The sequence below is a fragment of the Phytophthora sojae genome (assembly GCF_000149755.1).
Source record: "Phytophthora sojae unplaced genomic scaffold PHYSOscaffold_10, whole genome shotgun sequence".
Classification (NCBI taxonomy): Eukaryota; Oomycota; class Peronosporomycetes; order Peronosporales; family Peronosporaceae; genus Phytophthora; species Phytophthora sojae.
In genome coordinates, this window is record NW_009258124.1 from 205,634 (window position 1) to 222,469 (window position 16,836).

Sequence of the window (16,836 nt, forward strand, 5' to 3'; positions counted from 1 at the left end):
GGAAAGACTCGGAGGACTGCTACCTAACACCATCTGAGCACGCTGTAGTATACACAACACAATAAGACAAAAATCATGACAGTATTTCAACTAACGCGACAACTCACCTCAACAAGCTCTGAGTTCTGAGTGAGTAAGTTCTTGAATGTCTGAGCTGTGCTCAAGTACTGAGCTAGCAGCCCACGTAGCTGTCGATTGAGCTCTTCTGCCTCGTGTCGCTTCTCCTCTTCGGTAGTAGCTGCTTCGACCCATCCCCACTTGGACTCAGTTTGATGAACTGGTCGTCGAAGCCGCAGGAGTTCGAGCTGCGTCTCGTACTGCTGGGCATGCGTTTTGAGCGCTTCTCTCTCCGCCTTCTTCCTCTCTCGTCGTCGACGCTCATACTCTGGGGAATAGTCTTTCCCTCGCCGCCTCTTGCCACGGTCTCCACTACCAGTCGAACAGCCTTGGTCGCAGCCTGGTGATGCAGGCCCAGCGCTGTCGGAGCCGCTCAATGCGTGTTGGTCTTCACATGAATCAAGGAACTCCATGATATCGTGGAGAAGACCTTGAGCCTCTTCGGGCTCTGGGAACTGCAGCTCGGAGCTCATGCTTCGTCTTCGAAGGAGGTCAACAAATAGGAGACTTCGCAACGCCATTCTTTGCACGAACGACCGACATTCCTATTCCTAAGCTGTACTACAGTACGGTAGTATAATACATTTTTTGTAGTCTACTACAATTTGTAGTAGACGCTGTGCTGTTGACATGAAGACCGCAATTTGAATACTATGGTTTTACAGCAAAAACGGTGCCTAAAGCTATGGCAACTCACGTTATCCCAGCTTCCCCTCACCATGCCTTCAGGGGTGACGCGAGCACCATCAAACACACGTTCTACATCCTCCAGATTGCCTAGTAGCGTCAGAAGGGCCGACAGCATGTCCACCCTCCAGTGGAGCTGCGTCACTCGGCCTTTGGCATTATCCCGCAAGAAGCGCACGGATCCTTGCAAAGTAATCCGTTTGCCGAGCAACTTGCCAGCCAGAGGCGCCAACTCCCCGACCAGGTGAGGAAACCCGTACCGTAGAGTGTTATCGGTAATCTTGAGAACGCACCGAGTCGTGGCGACCAACGATTCCCCGGGTCCTTTCTCCAAGCGCATGGGGTACGTGTCGATCTCCTGGTAGCAGCGTGACTGGAGCAGCAGGTTCTTCATCACTGCCTTGACTCCGAAGACCGTGCCGTCCGTCACGTCCAGCGCCATCGTAGCCTGGATAAAGTCGCACTGGACTTGGTACTGGCTGCTGCGTGGCAGGGCCGTGATGGGGGCCTTGACGCCGTGCCGGAAGAGCCGGAAGTACTCAGCCGCGACGCCCCAGATCGTCGAGTTGGTCGGGACACTGTAGGACACGAGGCGGTACTGCAGTTCGAGCTCTTGGACCTCCGTCTTGAGCGTCTCGATGGTCTTCTCCAAGTCTGCCAGAAGTTCGCGCTGTTTTGTTCATGAGTCTTCGGGAGCGTTGCCAATAGATGCACATGGACGAGGAGAACGTGTGGACACATCCGCCGATGACTCGGAGGATCCGATGGCGACAGGAGAGCCGGCGGCAGTCGGGCTCTGGGTACACCAATGGCTGGTCAGGGAGACCCATATATACTGAAATCAAGTCAAGCGGAACCCGGGAGTAATCCATCTGATGAGAGGCACCAACGAGCACAAGGAGAACAAGGAGGAAAGCAGGAGGGGAGGACTAGAGAGTAGTTTGAGAGACGATAACATTTAATCTCAATTCGGAATTTGCCCCCTCAACCACAAGCTACAAACCAACAGGTTAACAGCCGCAACAAGCTCAAGCCCTCCCCGACGACCGACATGACGACGTCCAGCAAGAAGGCCGAAGTCATCCTGGGAAGCGACAATTACTTCCACTGGGAGTTCGCGATGCGTATGACGCTCGCGAGGACGGGGCTGCTGGCGCACGTCCAAGTGGTGAAGGACCCGACGGAGATGACGGAGGCCTGGATGCTCAACGACATGAAGGCGCTCGGTCTGATCGCTCAAGGCGTGGCTGTGGAACACCCCCACGAAGATTCGGTTGGCGACGTCGGCTATCCAAGCCTGGAATACTCTACGCGAGTTCTACAATCGGACGATGATGCATAATCGGGTCACGATGACTCGTCGGCTCCACGAGTTCAAGATGGAGGACGGTGCGACGATGGCGAAGCACCTGGACAAGTTCGACGAGCTCATCGTGGGCCTCCAGATGCTTGGAGAGCCGCTCGATGACTCCCGACAACTCGTCATCCTGTTGAGCAGCTTGCCGGTGGAGTACGAGTTGATCGCATCCATCGTTGAGAACTCGAAGGACGTGACCCTCATCGAGGTGAAGGAGAAGCTGCTCAAGGAGTACGAGCGGCAGGAGAAGAAGGAGGCCACGGAGCGCGCGTTGCGCTACCTCGTTCGGAGGTAGGGGCCAGAACGGGAAGTTCGGCAAGGGCGGCAAGGCATTCGGCCGCAAGCGCAACGGCGGACGAAAGGTCGATGGCTTCAAGGGCAAGTGCTTCAACTGTGACCAAGTGGGCCACATGAAGCGGGGCTGCCCGGAAAAGGCAAATGGAGACACCGCCGAAGACTCGGTGTTCGCTGTGGCGGAGAATCCATCAGCGGGTTGGCTGATCGATAGAGGGGCGACGGCTCACATGACGCCTCACCACGATGACTTGTTCGAGTACAACGAGTCGTCGGCGGACATGTATGTGACAATCGCGGACGGGAAGAAGATCCGCGTGGCTGGAAAAGGGTCGGTGCGCCTAACGGGCATCGACGGCAAGCGCATCAAGATGGTGGAGGTACTCCACATCCCCGGACTCGACCGGCGCCTACTCTCGGTTGGGAGGTTGGATGAACGCGGCATGAGTGTCGAGTTCCAGCGGAAGTCGTGCGTCATCTGGGACAAGACGAAGGCGATCGCTTCGGGGAAGAAGGTCGGCAAGGCGTACTTGCTGGACTGCCAGCAGGACATGGTGTACTACACCGAGTACTCGGGAGTCGACGGAAAGTGGGAGCTATGGCATGCTCGAATGGGACACTTGAACGGAGACGCTATGGCGAAGACCCGCGAGGCGACGGACGGTCTCCCGACGACTCAACAGCAGACGAAGACCCTGTGCGGAGGATGCATGAAGGGCAAGCAGACGGTCGCACATTTCCCGTCGCGGTCGACGTCGGCGACGACTCGACCGCTGGAACTGGTTCATACGGACCTGATGGGTCCTATGAAGACGAAGTCCAAGGGCGGAGCGAGATATGTGCTCACCTTTGTCGACGACTACTCGCGACACGTCGTGGCGTACTTCTTGACCAAGAAGAGCGAGGTCGTGACCAAGTTCAAGTCGTTCATGAAGCTGTACGAGAACCAGTGGGGACAGCGCATTAAATGCCTGCGCTCGGACAATGACACTGAGTTCGTGAACACGCCGATGACTGAGATCTGCCGGGTGAACGGGATTATGCATCAGAAGACGGTCCCGTATAGCCCCCAGCAGAATGGCGTGGCGGAGCGGATGAACCGCACGATCATGGAGAAGGCACGAAGCATGCTACACTACAAGGGCGTGGCTTCGATATGGTGGGCAGAGGGTGTCAGCACTGCTGTCTACCTGATCAACCGGTCGACGAACAGCATGCACCCGGCCAAGACTCCGTACGAGTTGACGTTCAAGTCGAAGCCTCGACTGGATCATCTTCGAGTCTTCGAGTCGATTGGTTACGCCCATGTCGACAAGTCGCGACGCACCAAGTTGGAGCCGAAAAGCTTCAAATGGACTCAAAAGGCTACCGAGTGTACGACTTGGAGTCGAACAAGGTGAAGGCGTCCCGGTCGGTGAAGCTGGACGAGCGCGAGGTGAACGGCATCTACGACACGGCGCCCAGCGAGAACTCGCCGATCATTCAATCGACGGAAGATGTCGACGATGAAGTGGCGCTGCACGAGGAGATGCAACGACCTGCCGCCGACGAGCCGATGGAATCGGTGGAAGAGACCGTCGAGGACACGGAAATGCATGAGGCGGAGACGCCGGAGCCATTCATGCAGGAGCTGACAACGTACCGACGACTCGCGAGACCGGTATTTAATGATGACATGGTCTTCCATCCGGAGCCGGAACGGACCCGGCGTGCCCGAGAACCGGTACTACTACTTGGAGATGGTTCCGCAGACGGTGAGGAGTCGAAAGAAGATGGTCCCGATGACTCGGACAACGATGACGGAGCTCAAGGCACACGCGGACAACGGATCATGGACGCTGGTCCGTCGGACACCGAGTGCTCGACCGATCGGTTGTTGCTGGGTGTTCGCAAAGAAACGCGACGAGCACGGCCGAGTCATCAGGTATAAAACCCGCCTGGTGGCGAAAGGGTTTAAGCAGAAGTATGGCGTGGACTTCTTCGAGACGTACTCGCCCGTGGCCAACATGAACTCGATCCGAGTGGTGCTGTCGGTTGTGGTGGCCGAGGCGTACATCACCGAGCAGCTGGATGCGGACACCGCCTTTCTCAACAGCGGGCTGGTGGAGCGCGTCTACATGGGGGTGCCCTACGGAATCATCAACGCGAAGAACATGATGTGTCGGCTGCAGAAGGCGATCTATGGTCTGAAGCAGGCGGCGAATGCCTGGCATAAGACCATCCACCGAGTCTTCGTGGGCATCGGATTTCGGAGCTGCGGCGGCGACCAGTGTGTATACGTCACGGGCGAGAAGGGCAGGTTCGTGTACGTCTGCCTGTACGTGGACGATATGATCATCGCAACCAAGACGAGCAGCATGATCCAGGAAGTCAAGGTGGCGCTCAAGAATGCGTTTAAGATGAAGGAGTTGGGCGAGGCCAAGTTTATACTTGGTATGGAGATCGACCATGACTCGTCGGCGAAGACTCTCATGATCAAGCAGACTCGATACATTGATGATGTGGTGAAGCGGTTTAATCAGCAGGACGCCAAGGTGGTGGTGAACCCGTGCGAATCGGGCATGAAGTTGTCGAAGACTCAGTCGCCGACGACTCAGAAGGAACGCGAGGAAATGCAGGCGAAGCCCTACCGATCACTCATTGGCTGATTGTTGTACATTACAACGTGCACCAGACCTGATGTGGCGTACATCGTGACCCAGTTGTCGCGCTTCCTCGAGAACCCCGGGCAGCAGCACTGGAAGGCTGCCATCCGCGTGCTCAGGTACCTGCATTGGGAAGGCGAAGAAGGTCGAGGTGACGGCGTACACCGACGCCGACTGGGGCAGCAACCTCGACGACCGACGCTCGGTGTCGGGCATCATGGTGATGATTAGCGGGGCGCCGGTGGTCTTCAAGTCGAAGTACCAGTGCACGGTGGCGCTCAGCTCGGCGGAGGCCGAGTACATGTGTGCACGCAGGAGGTGCTGTGGACCCGCGTCGTGCTCAATGACATGGGTCACGGGCAAGTGGGAGCTACCCAAGTACGGGAGGACAACCAGGGCGCGATCGCCCTCGCAAGCAACGCTGGGTACAATGCGAGGACCAACCACGTGGACATCAAGCATCACTTCATCCGCGAGAATGTGTCCCGAGGACTCATCGTCGTCAACTACGTGCCAACGGAGGATCAGCTCGCGGACATGCTAACCAAGGCGTTGGGGACGAAGAGGCTCAAGTACCTGATCAGCGCAAGCGGAATCGTCAGGACGGTCGTGCAGCATTAGCGGCGAGTGGGAGTGTTCATGAGTCTTCGGGAGCGTTGCCAATAGATGCACATGGACGAGGAGAACGTGTGGACACATCCGCCGATGACTCGGAGGATCCGATGGCGACAGGAGAGCCGGCGGCAGTCGGGCTCTGGGTACACCAATGGCTGGTCAGGGAGACCCATATATACTGAAATCAAGTCAAGCGGAACCCGGGAGTAATCCATCTGATGAGAGGCACCAACGAGCACAAGGAGAACAAGGAGGAAAGCAGGAGGGGAAGACTAGAGAGTAGTTTGAGAGACGATAACATTTAATCTCAATTCGGAATTTGCCCCCTCAACCACAAGCTACAAACCAACATGTTTCTGCTTGTACCGCGCTTGGTGCATGCGCTTGCGCTTGCGTCGCAGCTCAAGCTCAGCTACGAACTTCTCGTCCAGTTCATCAGTTGAGAGAGCAGCGCGTGTCTTCTGCGTTTTGTTGAGCGCCGGCTCGGTTTTGATTTGGTCCTGGGGAGGACGCTTGCGCCCTGTAATGCTTGGTAGGGCGATTCTACTGGGCCGAACAAAAGAAGTTTCTGCTCTATTGTCCTCATGGTACCGTATTTTAGATCTCATACTACAGAGAGATCTCATATTTCAGAGCGGAGAGATAGTGCATTTGCGACATAATATGGCCATTTTTGGCAAGAAATATCCAAAAATACGCACAAAAAGGGTGAAATGGTGCAAAGACGAAATACAACAACACAACTTCAAGAAAATGGTGTATGAAGTATGAGATCTCAAATACGGTAGTGTCGGTCGCGCAGGATAACATCACGGATGACACCGTCGCCAAAGGAGCGGAGATTGGGCGGGTGGAGCGTGCTCGTGTTCATTTCTTCTTCTCGGTTGCTTGGGGGTTGCGTTCGAGGCAGCGCACGTTGGGAACTGAGTGGGAAAGTAGGTAAGAGGGGGTGGAGTGAATGGATTACGGTGTTGATTAGTCGGCGGGATTCGTACTAAATGTCAGGTAAACGGCCGATTAGTAGCTCTGACCTGAGACTACGCCCTGCCATAACGTATGGGGATGTAAGGGGTTGTCCTATTGAGAGCGAGCGGACGACGTTACCGCCACATATAATGTGTATAGAATGGCCAATTATGTGGTGCATATGTGGCTCCAGTTGCCACACATGCACCACACTCAGCAATACATTTAAACTTGAATTGGCTAGTCATTTCTCGACACGGGATAACGTCTTGTGTGTCATAGCCACATAGCTTGACCGTAGTTTCAGTTTTACAGGGTTGTGGCTAGACGGACAGAATATTGGACAGAACACTTTGTTGAAACCAGCACAAAGTGCTACGGCACTCCCGTTCGTGCAAGGCAAAACCTATTTGCTTTGATCGCTGCATGCGCCGTGATATAAGTTCCTCAGAGTTCCTCTTAGGAGTTCTACTAACATTCAAGTAAGGCTAGCAGTGCCAAATTATGCGTATTTGGGCAAGTAAGGCCAGTAACGAAACGATTTACACCAAACTGAGCTACAATACATGCAACATGGAGTGCTCAAACTCAAGTAGGAAGCCCCACAAAAGTAGCAAAACCCAAGAAACTATTAACGTTTGACGCGTTTCGACCAGACGACTCGTAACACACTGAACATGTATTCACTGTTTCAACAGTGAGTGCAACAGCTCCCGTGCCATCTTAGCTGCACCACGCATTCTCAAGAAAGCGGTTTTGAGGCTAGCGATTCGTAAAATGCGCTCAACCATCATGCAGGCCTGAGATGGCATCGTAGTGTTTTAGCAACGTGGCCTTCCGATGCTTGGGTATGTACCTTGTGTCTTGTCTACTGTGGTTGCTGCACAGCACATCGGGATCTCAAGGTGCGTAGACGATGACGAGTGGGCCTCGACTCGGACAGTACTTTTCAGCGCGCTGAGCTCGTCTTTAGACGCCACCATGACCATCGCCTTACTGTGCTCGAGCTTGCTGTCCAAGCTCCAAACCTGCCACCGGCATAAACTCGAGTACCCCTCATGAACCACGGCTTCCGGTGCTGACACGTTGAACGTAGCAGCTAGAGTTCAGCATTGACACGCTCACACGCAGCAAAAACGCTGTGTGCGCTGGTGTAGGCACTACAACCCGAAAATAGCATCGCTGCATTCCACACGCAACGCAGCGCATACCAGAGCCGCCGGACAGGTTTCGCGGTAGCTCATTCTAAACGCCAACACGGAGGGAGCGTCAGCCACACCACATAACACCAGCTTTAACACACACACACACACCCAACGCACCTGAAAGAGCTGCCGTCGCCGCTGTCTTTCATTCCGCGCACCTACCGCTTCTTGCCTCACCGTCGAATTCTATAATGAGCGAGAGCCTCTTCTGTGTATTTCGGTATAGGCATCGCATAACATTATAGAGTCTTCATATCAAATTAGAGAGTCTTCGAGCACTTCAACTTGGCCTGCACCGATTCGGAGGATCGGAACGTTCACGTCACGCCCTTGCTAAGCCGCTCGGCACCAGCACACTTAGGCGCTATGTGTGCGACGTGACCCGTGATATGAAATCTGAACTTCTCGGAGAACACAACGCTTAAGCCGTACAACTTCTTAGGTAGCGCTATCCGCACATCCCCGCGTTGGCGGAAACAATGAAGCTATATAGCGAGGCCTGGAAGGCTGGCTGTGTGATGGGAGATCGAGCATTCACTGTTTATCAGTCAGTGCTTCGGGTCATGCTCACATGCAACACGAGCATCGCATTGGATGTATCTAGTCACAAGATCCTGGTGAATTTTTCCCAATCGGGTTGAGTACGTTTCAACTCCACGCAGCAGCGCGTGTGTCGCCCTCGCCCTTAGGGATCGGCTCCCTCCTCACATCGAGGCCAAACCGCAGGTATCACTGCTCGCATCTAAGTGTCGAAAGCTTGAGTACGCGAATCGACAAACACCACAGTACCCGCCGTGCGAATGCGTCGGTCATGCATTGGGGGCACGACCAGCATCATCCCAGCGATTTTCAAAGCTCGGGGCGCTGATCACCATCGCGATGCGTGCGGCGGGATCATTTGCACCATGTAGCATCCGAACATGTAGCCCCAGAAGCGTTAAACACGGAAGTACAGTGAGCGCCTTCTCTCGCTGAACTGCACGTGGTTGTGCGGTAGGACGAGCAGATTCACTGAGCTCATTGTCCGGAAGACCCCATTGGCCTGATGGCACACGTTCGAGTCGATGTGCGTGCCCTTGCCCACGTTCGGGTACACAATCACGCCAGGCATGTTGATGTTCTTGTCCGCCATCTTGGTCTTCAAGGATCAATAGCTATACCTCTCCGCTGACTCAGGAATAGTCGTACCGAAGGCTTGACGTGTGCGCACGACGATGGTCGAACAGAATAGAATCATGCACTTCAACTCACTCCTGGACACGACTCGCATTAAGGTCATGCACTTCAACTCACTCCTGGACACGACTCGCATTAAGGTCACATCGATAGGTAGACATCGATGGGCACTAACGGGGGCGTCGTTGGGCCCCTGCTTACGAACCCGTCCTCGAGCGATAGCGAGCGGGAGGCGTTCAGGTCGCGCGTGTCCAGCAACACATGAAAAATATATCCGCTGCACAACGTACTTGGCGCCCTTCTAAATCTGCGGCGGTGGTTAGATCGACGCACTGTTGCAGCTTAGTGTGCTGCCTGACCTTCTACATTCTTCCCCTAGCGCTGGTGATGGACCTGGAGCTGGGCTCGGCTCTGACAATAGTCACCGACCGGTTCCTACAGGCTACCACCTTTGGGCATGCACGTCCTGAGTGTCTGGTAAAGCAAAGCTACGCGATCTGCTCTCGCTACGCTTCATTAACCACCAGAAAGCATAAGCATCGACTTGCGAACTTGTTAATAGATGACTGTGCATTCGAAACTCGGTACTCCGAGTGGAAACAAAGATTTGTTTCCAGTAGATCATGAGAACCGTCCAATGTAACTGCAAACTAATGTGGCTCATTAATTAAAGTGCCTCAGCACCACCTACATATCAACCACCGAATACATCAGCTACGGCAGCCAATGCACCGCGGGAGCCGATTGCTGCTTGAAAATAGTAATTCACATCCGTTGGGAAATGCGGCCTCATAGTTCACTAAGCCCTCGAGCATAAATGCGCCCAGGAAACCAAATTTACGTATCGTGTACTTTCTCCTTTTAAAGTTTCATCCATATGACAACTCAAACCACAAATGCGCCACATAAGAAGCCACATACGCTCCACACACGTATGTGGATATAATCACTCCGAGAGCGAGCGAGGGTCCAATCTACAGGAGGAAGTAGCGTATGTACAGAGGAACGGGTCGGATTACAGAAACCGTGTATGATCTACAGAAGCCGTGGTGCGATTACAGAAGTCTGCAGGCAATTTACAGAGGATGCCGCCAAAGTACAGACGCGGCCGCATCGATTGGTGGATAACTTTGGTGCTCGGGTCGAGTGCCTCTCAATTGGCCAGGACCAAAATAGGCGTGTCCATACGGTCCGAGTGGACTATTTCCACGACAATTGCGATGCATTTCTAGTCGATACGCGAGAGGTCGTCTCAAGCGTACAGGTCCGAGCTCGTACTCCAAACGAAGCAGCTTAGGGAGAGTTTTAAAGCGCAGTACATGTGTGATGAAGGAGCCGCGTCAGGCAGTACTGCTAGTGTGGGTCTTCTTGGGAAGGTTGTCTACCGCTGTGTTGAAGGGCTCGCTTTGAATGAGCAGCGACACCACAGTCGACTACAAACCGCTATGTACGGACGCGCGTAGAGGATTTCACGACGATCCAGGTGTGCCGCGTAGGCTGAGCCGCACAAACAGATACAGGATGCCAAGATACGGCGACACTGACGTTTTACCGTGTTATGGTAACACGGTCGCCATACCGTGTTATCATAACACGGTAAGCGTAGAATCTCGCGCAAATAGCAACCTAAGAGCCGGTGTTGACGCTAATGGCCTTTAACACTTCAACAGCCTGAGGGTACGCACAACGGTACCGGCCCACTCCATTGAGCGTGGTGATGCCGAATGCGCTAGCCACAAATTTATGCAGTGCGATAGTCGCAGTCCACGGGCTCCCCCGTGTGTAAAAGCTGTAACTCATGAGTCCGTTCCCAAGAGCGGTTAACCCCCCCCCCCCCGCACTCGCGAGCTTTTTCGGTCCCTGGCTTTGATCAATATACACCATGTTAAAGCTGTATACTACATGTTAAAAGTATGCGTATTTGATCTAACTATTGCCTTCCGTAAGTACGACACATTTCTATAACCTGCGGGAAACTGGTTGACACAGACAGACGTACATGTTGTCTAAGACGCCCTCGGATGGGTAGCTAAATTTCAACAGGGTGTATACCGAATTTGTTTTGTAGAGGGATACACCCACGTATAGGATACAGGATAGTATTAGCCAATCACAATTGTGTCTTCAGATTGACAGGGCTTGACTTGTTGAGGGATACACCAGTTTCAAGCCAGTAATTTTTGCACTCTCGGCCGCTCAGCGCGCGATCATTTCTGCAACGGCGCGGGCGCCACCAAGTCACCCTCGCCTGTCTGGAGGTCAAGGCAGGTGGAAAACGACGCGGGCCCTACCATTTTACACTGCTGCAATGAAGAAGGCTATGGTCGAGCACCTGAGACTACACTGCAATGTTTGTTTCGCTGAAGATACGTTCGTCCGGGTCTACCTACAGAAAAGTATCAAGGGGGAAGAGTGGTGGTGGGGGTGCTTCTGTCGGCGGCAGGAACAAACGCAAAGCTTGCTCTACGATCTCAAGTTGAGGTGGTGGCGGCGAACAAGCTAATAAGTTGGGCTGTGTCGGCAGCCGCATTAGTGAGATTCGGCCTTGAGAGACTTGAGGTAGAGTGCTCAGTTTAGTAATTTTGATAAATACATCTGGGCGTCTGGTGCCGATTCGTTTTTTAAGCAAAATCCGGCGTCTGGTATTTTAGCTCCGGTAGGGTGTATCCCTCTACAAAACAAATTCGGTATACTACAACTTGCAGTGTCCTTTTTATTGATGGTGAACAAAAATCAAAACAAGGGCGGGTTTATGCTGGAAGTATCCTATGATTGCATCCCAACATACCAGGCTATGCATGCCGTGAAAACAAAAAACCTGCTGTACCTAGCTAGCAATCAAGTGACACGTCTTCCCAAACGCGGGCTAATGGGTCTTAGCATTATTATAGCGCACGTCCTGCTCGGTTTTATTGGATTGGGCCACCTCACCAGGCTGCATTCTCTCTGAGGGGTGCATATTAGGACTTACATGCGCAATATAACCCTTACATAGCAAAATATAGTGTCTACGGTGTTCATTCTTTCCAGCTTACCTCTTCTTTTACATACCCTGGTATATCGGAGGAGATTCATCTTGCATTTCGAGCTACTATGCACAATCATGTATCATATCCTGTCTAATCTGATCAGAGTACCCAGGGCAGCACTGTCTCATACGCATGATGGGGAGAGCGGTTCCTGTTAGTAATCTGTAAGCAATCAAATAATCAGTCTAATTCACCATTCTCTGCAGCTACTACTCGTTCTTTGTGCATATTTGCACCTGCACCTGTGTATTTCACGTAGAAAAGGACGTGCTGTTCTTTTTCATAACATGTAGTCATATACAACGTATGAGTGCGGGGGGGGGTTAAGAAAGCTACCGCCGGCGGACGCCGATCCGCGAGTAGACATCGAAGTACAGTCGGCCGTTGGCTTTGGCGATCGTATTAGCTAAGTGACAACAATAGTTATCTCAATTCAAAAACAAACAAACAGTCGACCCTTGGCTGATACGTGCCACCTTCGTTTTTGGTAGCGTCGCTGGTTAACATGGTGGCAATGAGGCTGCTTTCTCCTAGCGGTGAAAACCTTACTAGGGCTCCGCGAAGGCTGGGATAGGAGAATTTTGGTATAAACCCCTTCTTCTTATTTTTCATTATTTTTATTAGCTACGGTCATCTCCTGCGCCTGCTTCGCAGCCGCAGCATCTGCCCGGATATTTGCCAGTTCAAACTGTCTACCGGCAATGCTTTACTAGTACAAAATTAAAAATGCGAACCTTGGTTGAGATCTGTTTTGCAGCTTGTAGAAAATGCAAATACATACTGAGTACCTCTAGTGCTATTGTACAGTCCAAGCGTTCTCTTCGTCCATCCGTACCCTGCCACTGATTCATACCAGTGTCGTCGGTAGCACACCGGTTCAATCTGCCCACGTATATAAACGGCCCCAGTGCGACACCGGGGTCATATCGGTGTGATGGGTATCCTACCGGTTCAGTCTGCCCACGCGTATAAACCGGGCCCAGTGCGGCACCAGAGTCGTACCGGTTTCAAGAAATATACCAGTTAGATGTCAAGAGGGGTCATCGTTTGACTTGATGTACCACGGATATAATCCTATTTGGTCTGCGATAGCAGCACTAACGTTGCTTCCTATCCCAGTAAAAAAGGGTTAATACAGGGAGATCTCAGAAGGCGTGAGTGTTGCGGCCGCGACCCTCACACTAGCCAGCTCTCAGTCTGGATATACGATCCCTCCAAATACTTAGAGCAGCACACACGGAGTGCTTCAGTCATACTCCTTTAGAGTTGGTCGTGAAGTCACTGGTGGGTGGTAGATAACTGATTACGGTAAGCTTAGTCAACATATCTGCACGTACACTTACACGAGCATGCATAGAGTCTAAGGCTGTCGACCACCTACACTCTGTAGTGATGAATGCATGGCTCGTGGCCTATGACTGCTTGGAAACGCCACCACACGTCCAGTACCGAGTTGTCGGTACTGGAGCGCCATTGGCGTTATCTTGCGACCTCTGGCATATGGGTGCCGGGTGTTCGTGAGCGTGGCCATCAAGCCCTAGTTCATGTTGACCGTCACGACCGAGCTGGTCGGGCTCGTGGCGTACGTATTGTACACATACACCTCTCACCCTTTGGGACCTACCGAAGGCGACGTAATTCACCACTACTGTCTGTGAGTTAGCGGCGTCGGTGACACGCTCGACGCTGAGCCGCCGGTCTAAGCTGGAGTCCGCCCTCACACAATCGACGCAGGCTACCGAAGCCAGGAGGGCCAGGCAGTCTGCCTCGTGTGTGTCTTCTTGGGCGACAAAAACACAAAGAATGCGCTGCGGTAGAATAGATCTCTTTGAATGAACATCAGAGGCACAGTAGGCTGCAAACTGCAATGCAGGGACGCGCGGAGCTGATAGCGCGACGATCCAGCGCTGCCGAGCTGGATCAATAGGCGTAGGAGGCCAATATACGGCATCATGGACGTCGTACCGTGTTATGGTAACACGGTAATCTTTCCGAGTTATGGTAACACGGTCGACGCAGAACCTGGCGCAAAATAGCGGCCCGAGCGTTGGTGTTGGCCTTTAGTACCTCGCCAGGATGAGGTATACACACTCTGTGGGCCCTCCATCCTTCCATTGAGCGCGCCATACCTCAGAGAGCTGCTCGCATTGATGAAGCCCAACAATGTTTCGTCTCTAGGCCACAACGTTGATAGCGCAGTACAGCACTGCACACTGGTACTGCGCTTGGTCAACGCCGGAGCGGCCGCTGCACACTGTAGCACTGCTTCTGTTATGGAAGGAGCTCAGTGGGCCGGTTGTCGGGTTTGGCGTAGAAATGGTTGAAATGCTGAGGGCATCTCTTTCATTCGTCCAATTATCTCGTGGTCATGCAGTCTGCCCTCGACATTAGGATAGACCGGGCCTGTAGCTTTAAGAATCAAACGCAGTTATGTCTGGTATGTTTGCGATTTGCATCCACGCTTAGATTCGGTCTCCCACAACTACGTGCAAGTGCAACACCTGGATCAAAGTTGACGGTCAGGCTGAGCGTCTTCATCAAAGCTGACGCTGATGCTGTCGGCACGTGACGGAGTCCGCGTCGAGCCTTGCTGATTATTTTCGTGCAACTTCAAAGGTGGTTTCGAAACCTTCACTTGAGCTACAGTCGAACCAAGTCAGTGGTGGCACATGCCGCCTTTTCAAAATTATCATATTTCTTAATACGCCGAAATACGCGTTGAATCTTCGTCAAAACGCTGCGCTTTGCTCAAGGAATTCATAACAGTCGTTTTCACTTGAAAAGACGTTCTAGAAGCTGAGATATAACACAGAGAACACCCGCCTAAACCCCCAAAAGGCGGCCTAAACTCCATTTTTGCCATCACAACACTTGGTTACCAAGTGTTGTGCTGCAAGTCTCAGCAGTTCCAGAGACCTCAATTAGCCCACGCAGCATGGGATCGACCACAAAAAAACTGGCAGGGCTAGCGTCTCTTAGTAGGCATTCTGCTGAATAGCGGCGAGATGCTCGCGCTACACGAAACATCAACAGGCGAGAAGAAGATGGCGACGATACTGTACGAGGACATGGAGAGCGGAGGTGCGTCCACACGACTGCAGTTCTTGCAGTTAGTTCTACGCACAACTTAACGCTTCAATCCGCAGACTACGGCACCTTTCTCGGCCAAAAGGACCGACTGAAGACGCCCACGACTACGCCTCGTGACTGCTACCGCAAATGGTTCATGCTGGCGATTCTATCGGTCCTCACCGCGGTCAACCAGGGCATTTGCTACTCGTACGCACCCATTGCTGGCATCGTCGAGAAGCGGTGGGAGGAAAGAGTGAGTTTGACGCAGATGTATACTGCTTTCTTCATCAATAGCTTAATATTATCCCCATGCGCAGGTCCATTCAACGGAGCTGATCACCGTCTACTTCATCTCGTACATCCCGTGCTCCTTCATCGGCTCGTGGATCATGGACAAGAAGGGATTACGATACGGCGTACTACTCGGCGGACTGCTACAAGCTCTTGGTGCGGGGTTACGCTACTTCGCGTGCGCTTTTCACCCCGCAGGAGAAGCCTACGTGACGCTGGTGGGCCAAATCCTGGCGTCCGTCGCAATGCCCTTCATGGTCAACTCGCCCGCTGTGTTGTCCGCCAATTGGTACCCGCCTTCAATGCGTGCGACGTCCACCAGCGTCGCAGTCAACGCCAACGCCATGGGCACTGCCTTCGTGTATCTCACGGCTCCGTTCATCGTGCTCAGCAGCGACGACGTCCCGTACTGGAACCTGTACGTGGCGTTGGTGGCGACCGCGTCGTGGGTCGTGGCCTTCTTCTTCTTCCAGTCTTTTCCAAGGACAGGCGTGGCTCAGTCCATTGTCTCCGACGTCCAGCTTCGAGACGAGTACGACTGGGCACAATGGGCCACTGCGTTCACACACAGTGGCTTCTGGCACACCGTCGTGGCCTTCTCGGTCGCTGAGTGCATTCTGAACGCCATGTGCGCGCTGCTGGGAAAGTTTCTGAGCGTCGCGCGCTTCTCCAAGTCGCAGATCGGGATCGTAGGCGCTGCCTTCATCGTCAGCTCCCTCATCGGGGGACAGGTCATCAGCCAGTACGTGGACAGGAAGCGCAACCACAAGACGGCGCTGCAGCTCTGTCTGCTGCTGACGGCGGTCGCCGTCGCCTCCTTCCGACTCGTGCCCAAGGTCAACGTCCACGCGACGCTCGTGAGCTTGATGTTCCTCGGAGCTGTGCTCGGTCCGCTTCAGCCGATCGTGCTGGAGCTGGGGGTCGAGTGCGCGTACCCGACCAGCGAAGCCACGGTCGCCGCGCTGCAGCAGCTCTGCGGCAACTTCTTGTCGGCCATTGTCGTGCCTGGCTTGAGTGCGCTCCGAAGGACGCACGTGGATTCAACGGGCCACGTGCCACCCAGAAACTTTTACGCCAGCCCCGAGTGGGTCATGGTCTTCATGACAACCGCCACCTTCGTCGTCTTCTGCTTCTTGTACGTAGATCCTCTTCGAGCTACCTCTGCTCCACCTTGTACTAACGTTGATGTCTCTCTGCATCTGCAGCAACGGCACGTACAAGCGCTTCGCCCACGAGTCCAAGAAAGCCAGCGGTCGAAGCAGCAACAAGGAGCACGTTCTCATCACGAGGACGTCCCGAGACACCGGGAGCTTCTTCTGATAGTCCGCACCCATCCACCGACGTCGCTAATAACTAATCCATCGCTCTAAATCAGCAGTGCG

At 53.5% G+C, this 16,836-nt stretch overlaps 3 protein-coding genes across 3 annotated transcripts in view; 1 reads left to right on the forward strand and 2 right to left on the reverse strand.

The window, feature by feature from the left end:
- The window catches only part of PHYSODRAFT_288580 (hypothetical protein), a gene marked incomplete at its 3' end in the record, with an annotated part of 1,338 nt that extends 1,206 nt beyond the window's left edge, over positions 1-132 (reverse strand). Inside the window, exon 1 of the mRNA XM_009536987.1 lies at positions 1-132.
- Positions 133-715: 583 nt separating this feature from the next.
- Positions 716-6,586, reverse strand: PHYSODRAFT_318636 (hypothetical protein; the record flags this gene model as incomplete). The annotated part of the gene is made up of 4 exons (XM_009536988.1): positions 716-739; positions 836-1,474; positions 6,066-6,235; positions 6,499-6,586. 4 exons carry the CDS (start codon positions 6,584-6,586, stop codon positions 716-718), a joined length of 921 nt encoding a protein of 306 aa, XP_009535283.1.
- An 8,731-nt stretch (positions 6,587-15,317) lies between these two features.
- Positions 15,318-16,824, forward strand: PHYSODRAFT_524636 (hypothetical protein; the record flags this gene model as incomplete). The annotated part of the gene is made up of 2 exons (XM_009536989.1): positions 15,318-15,416; positions 15,481-16,824. 2 exons carry the CDS (start codon positions 15,318-15,320, stop codon positions 16,822-16,824), a joined length of 1,443 nt encoding a protein of 480 aa, XP_009535284.1.
- Positions 16,825-16,836: the final 12 nt, after the last annotated feature.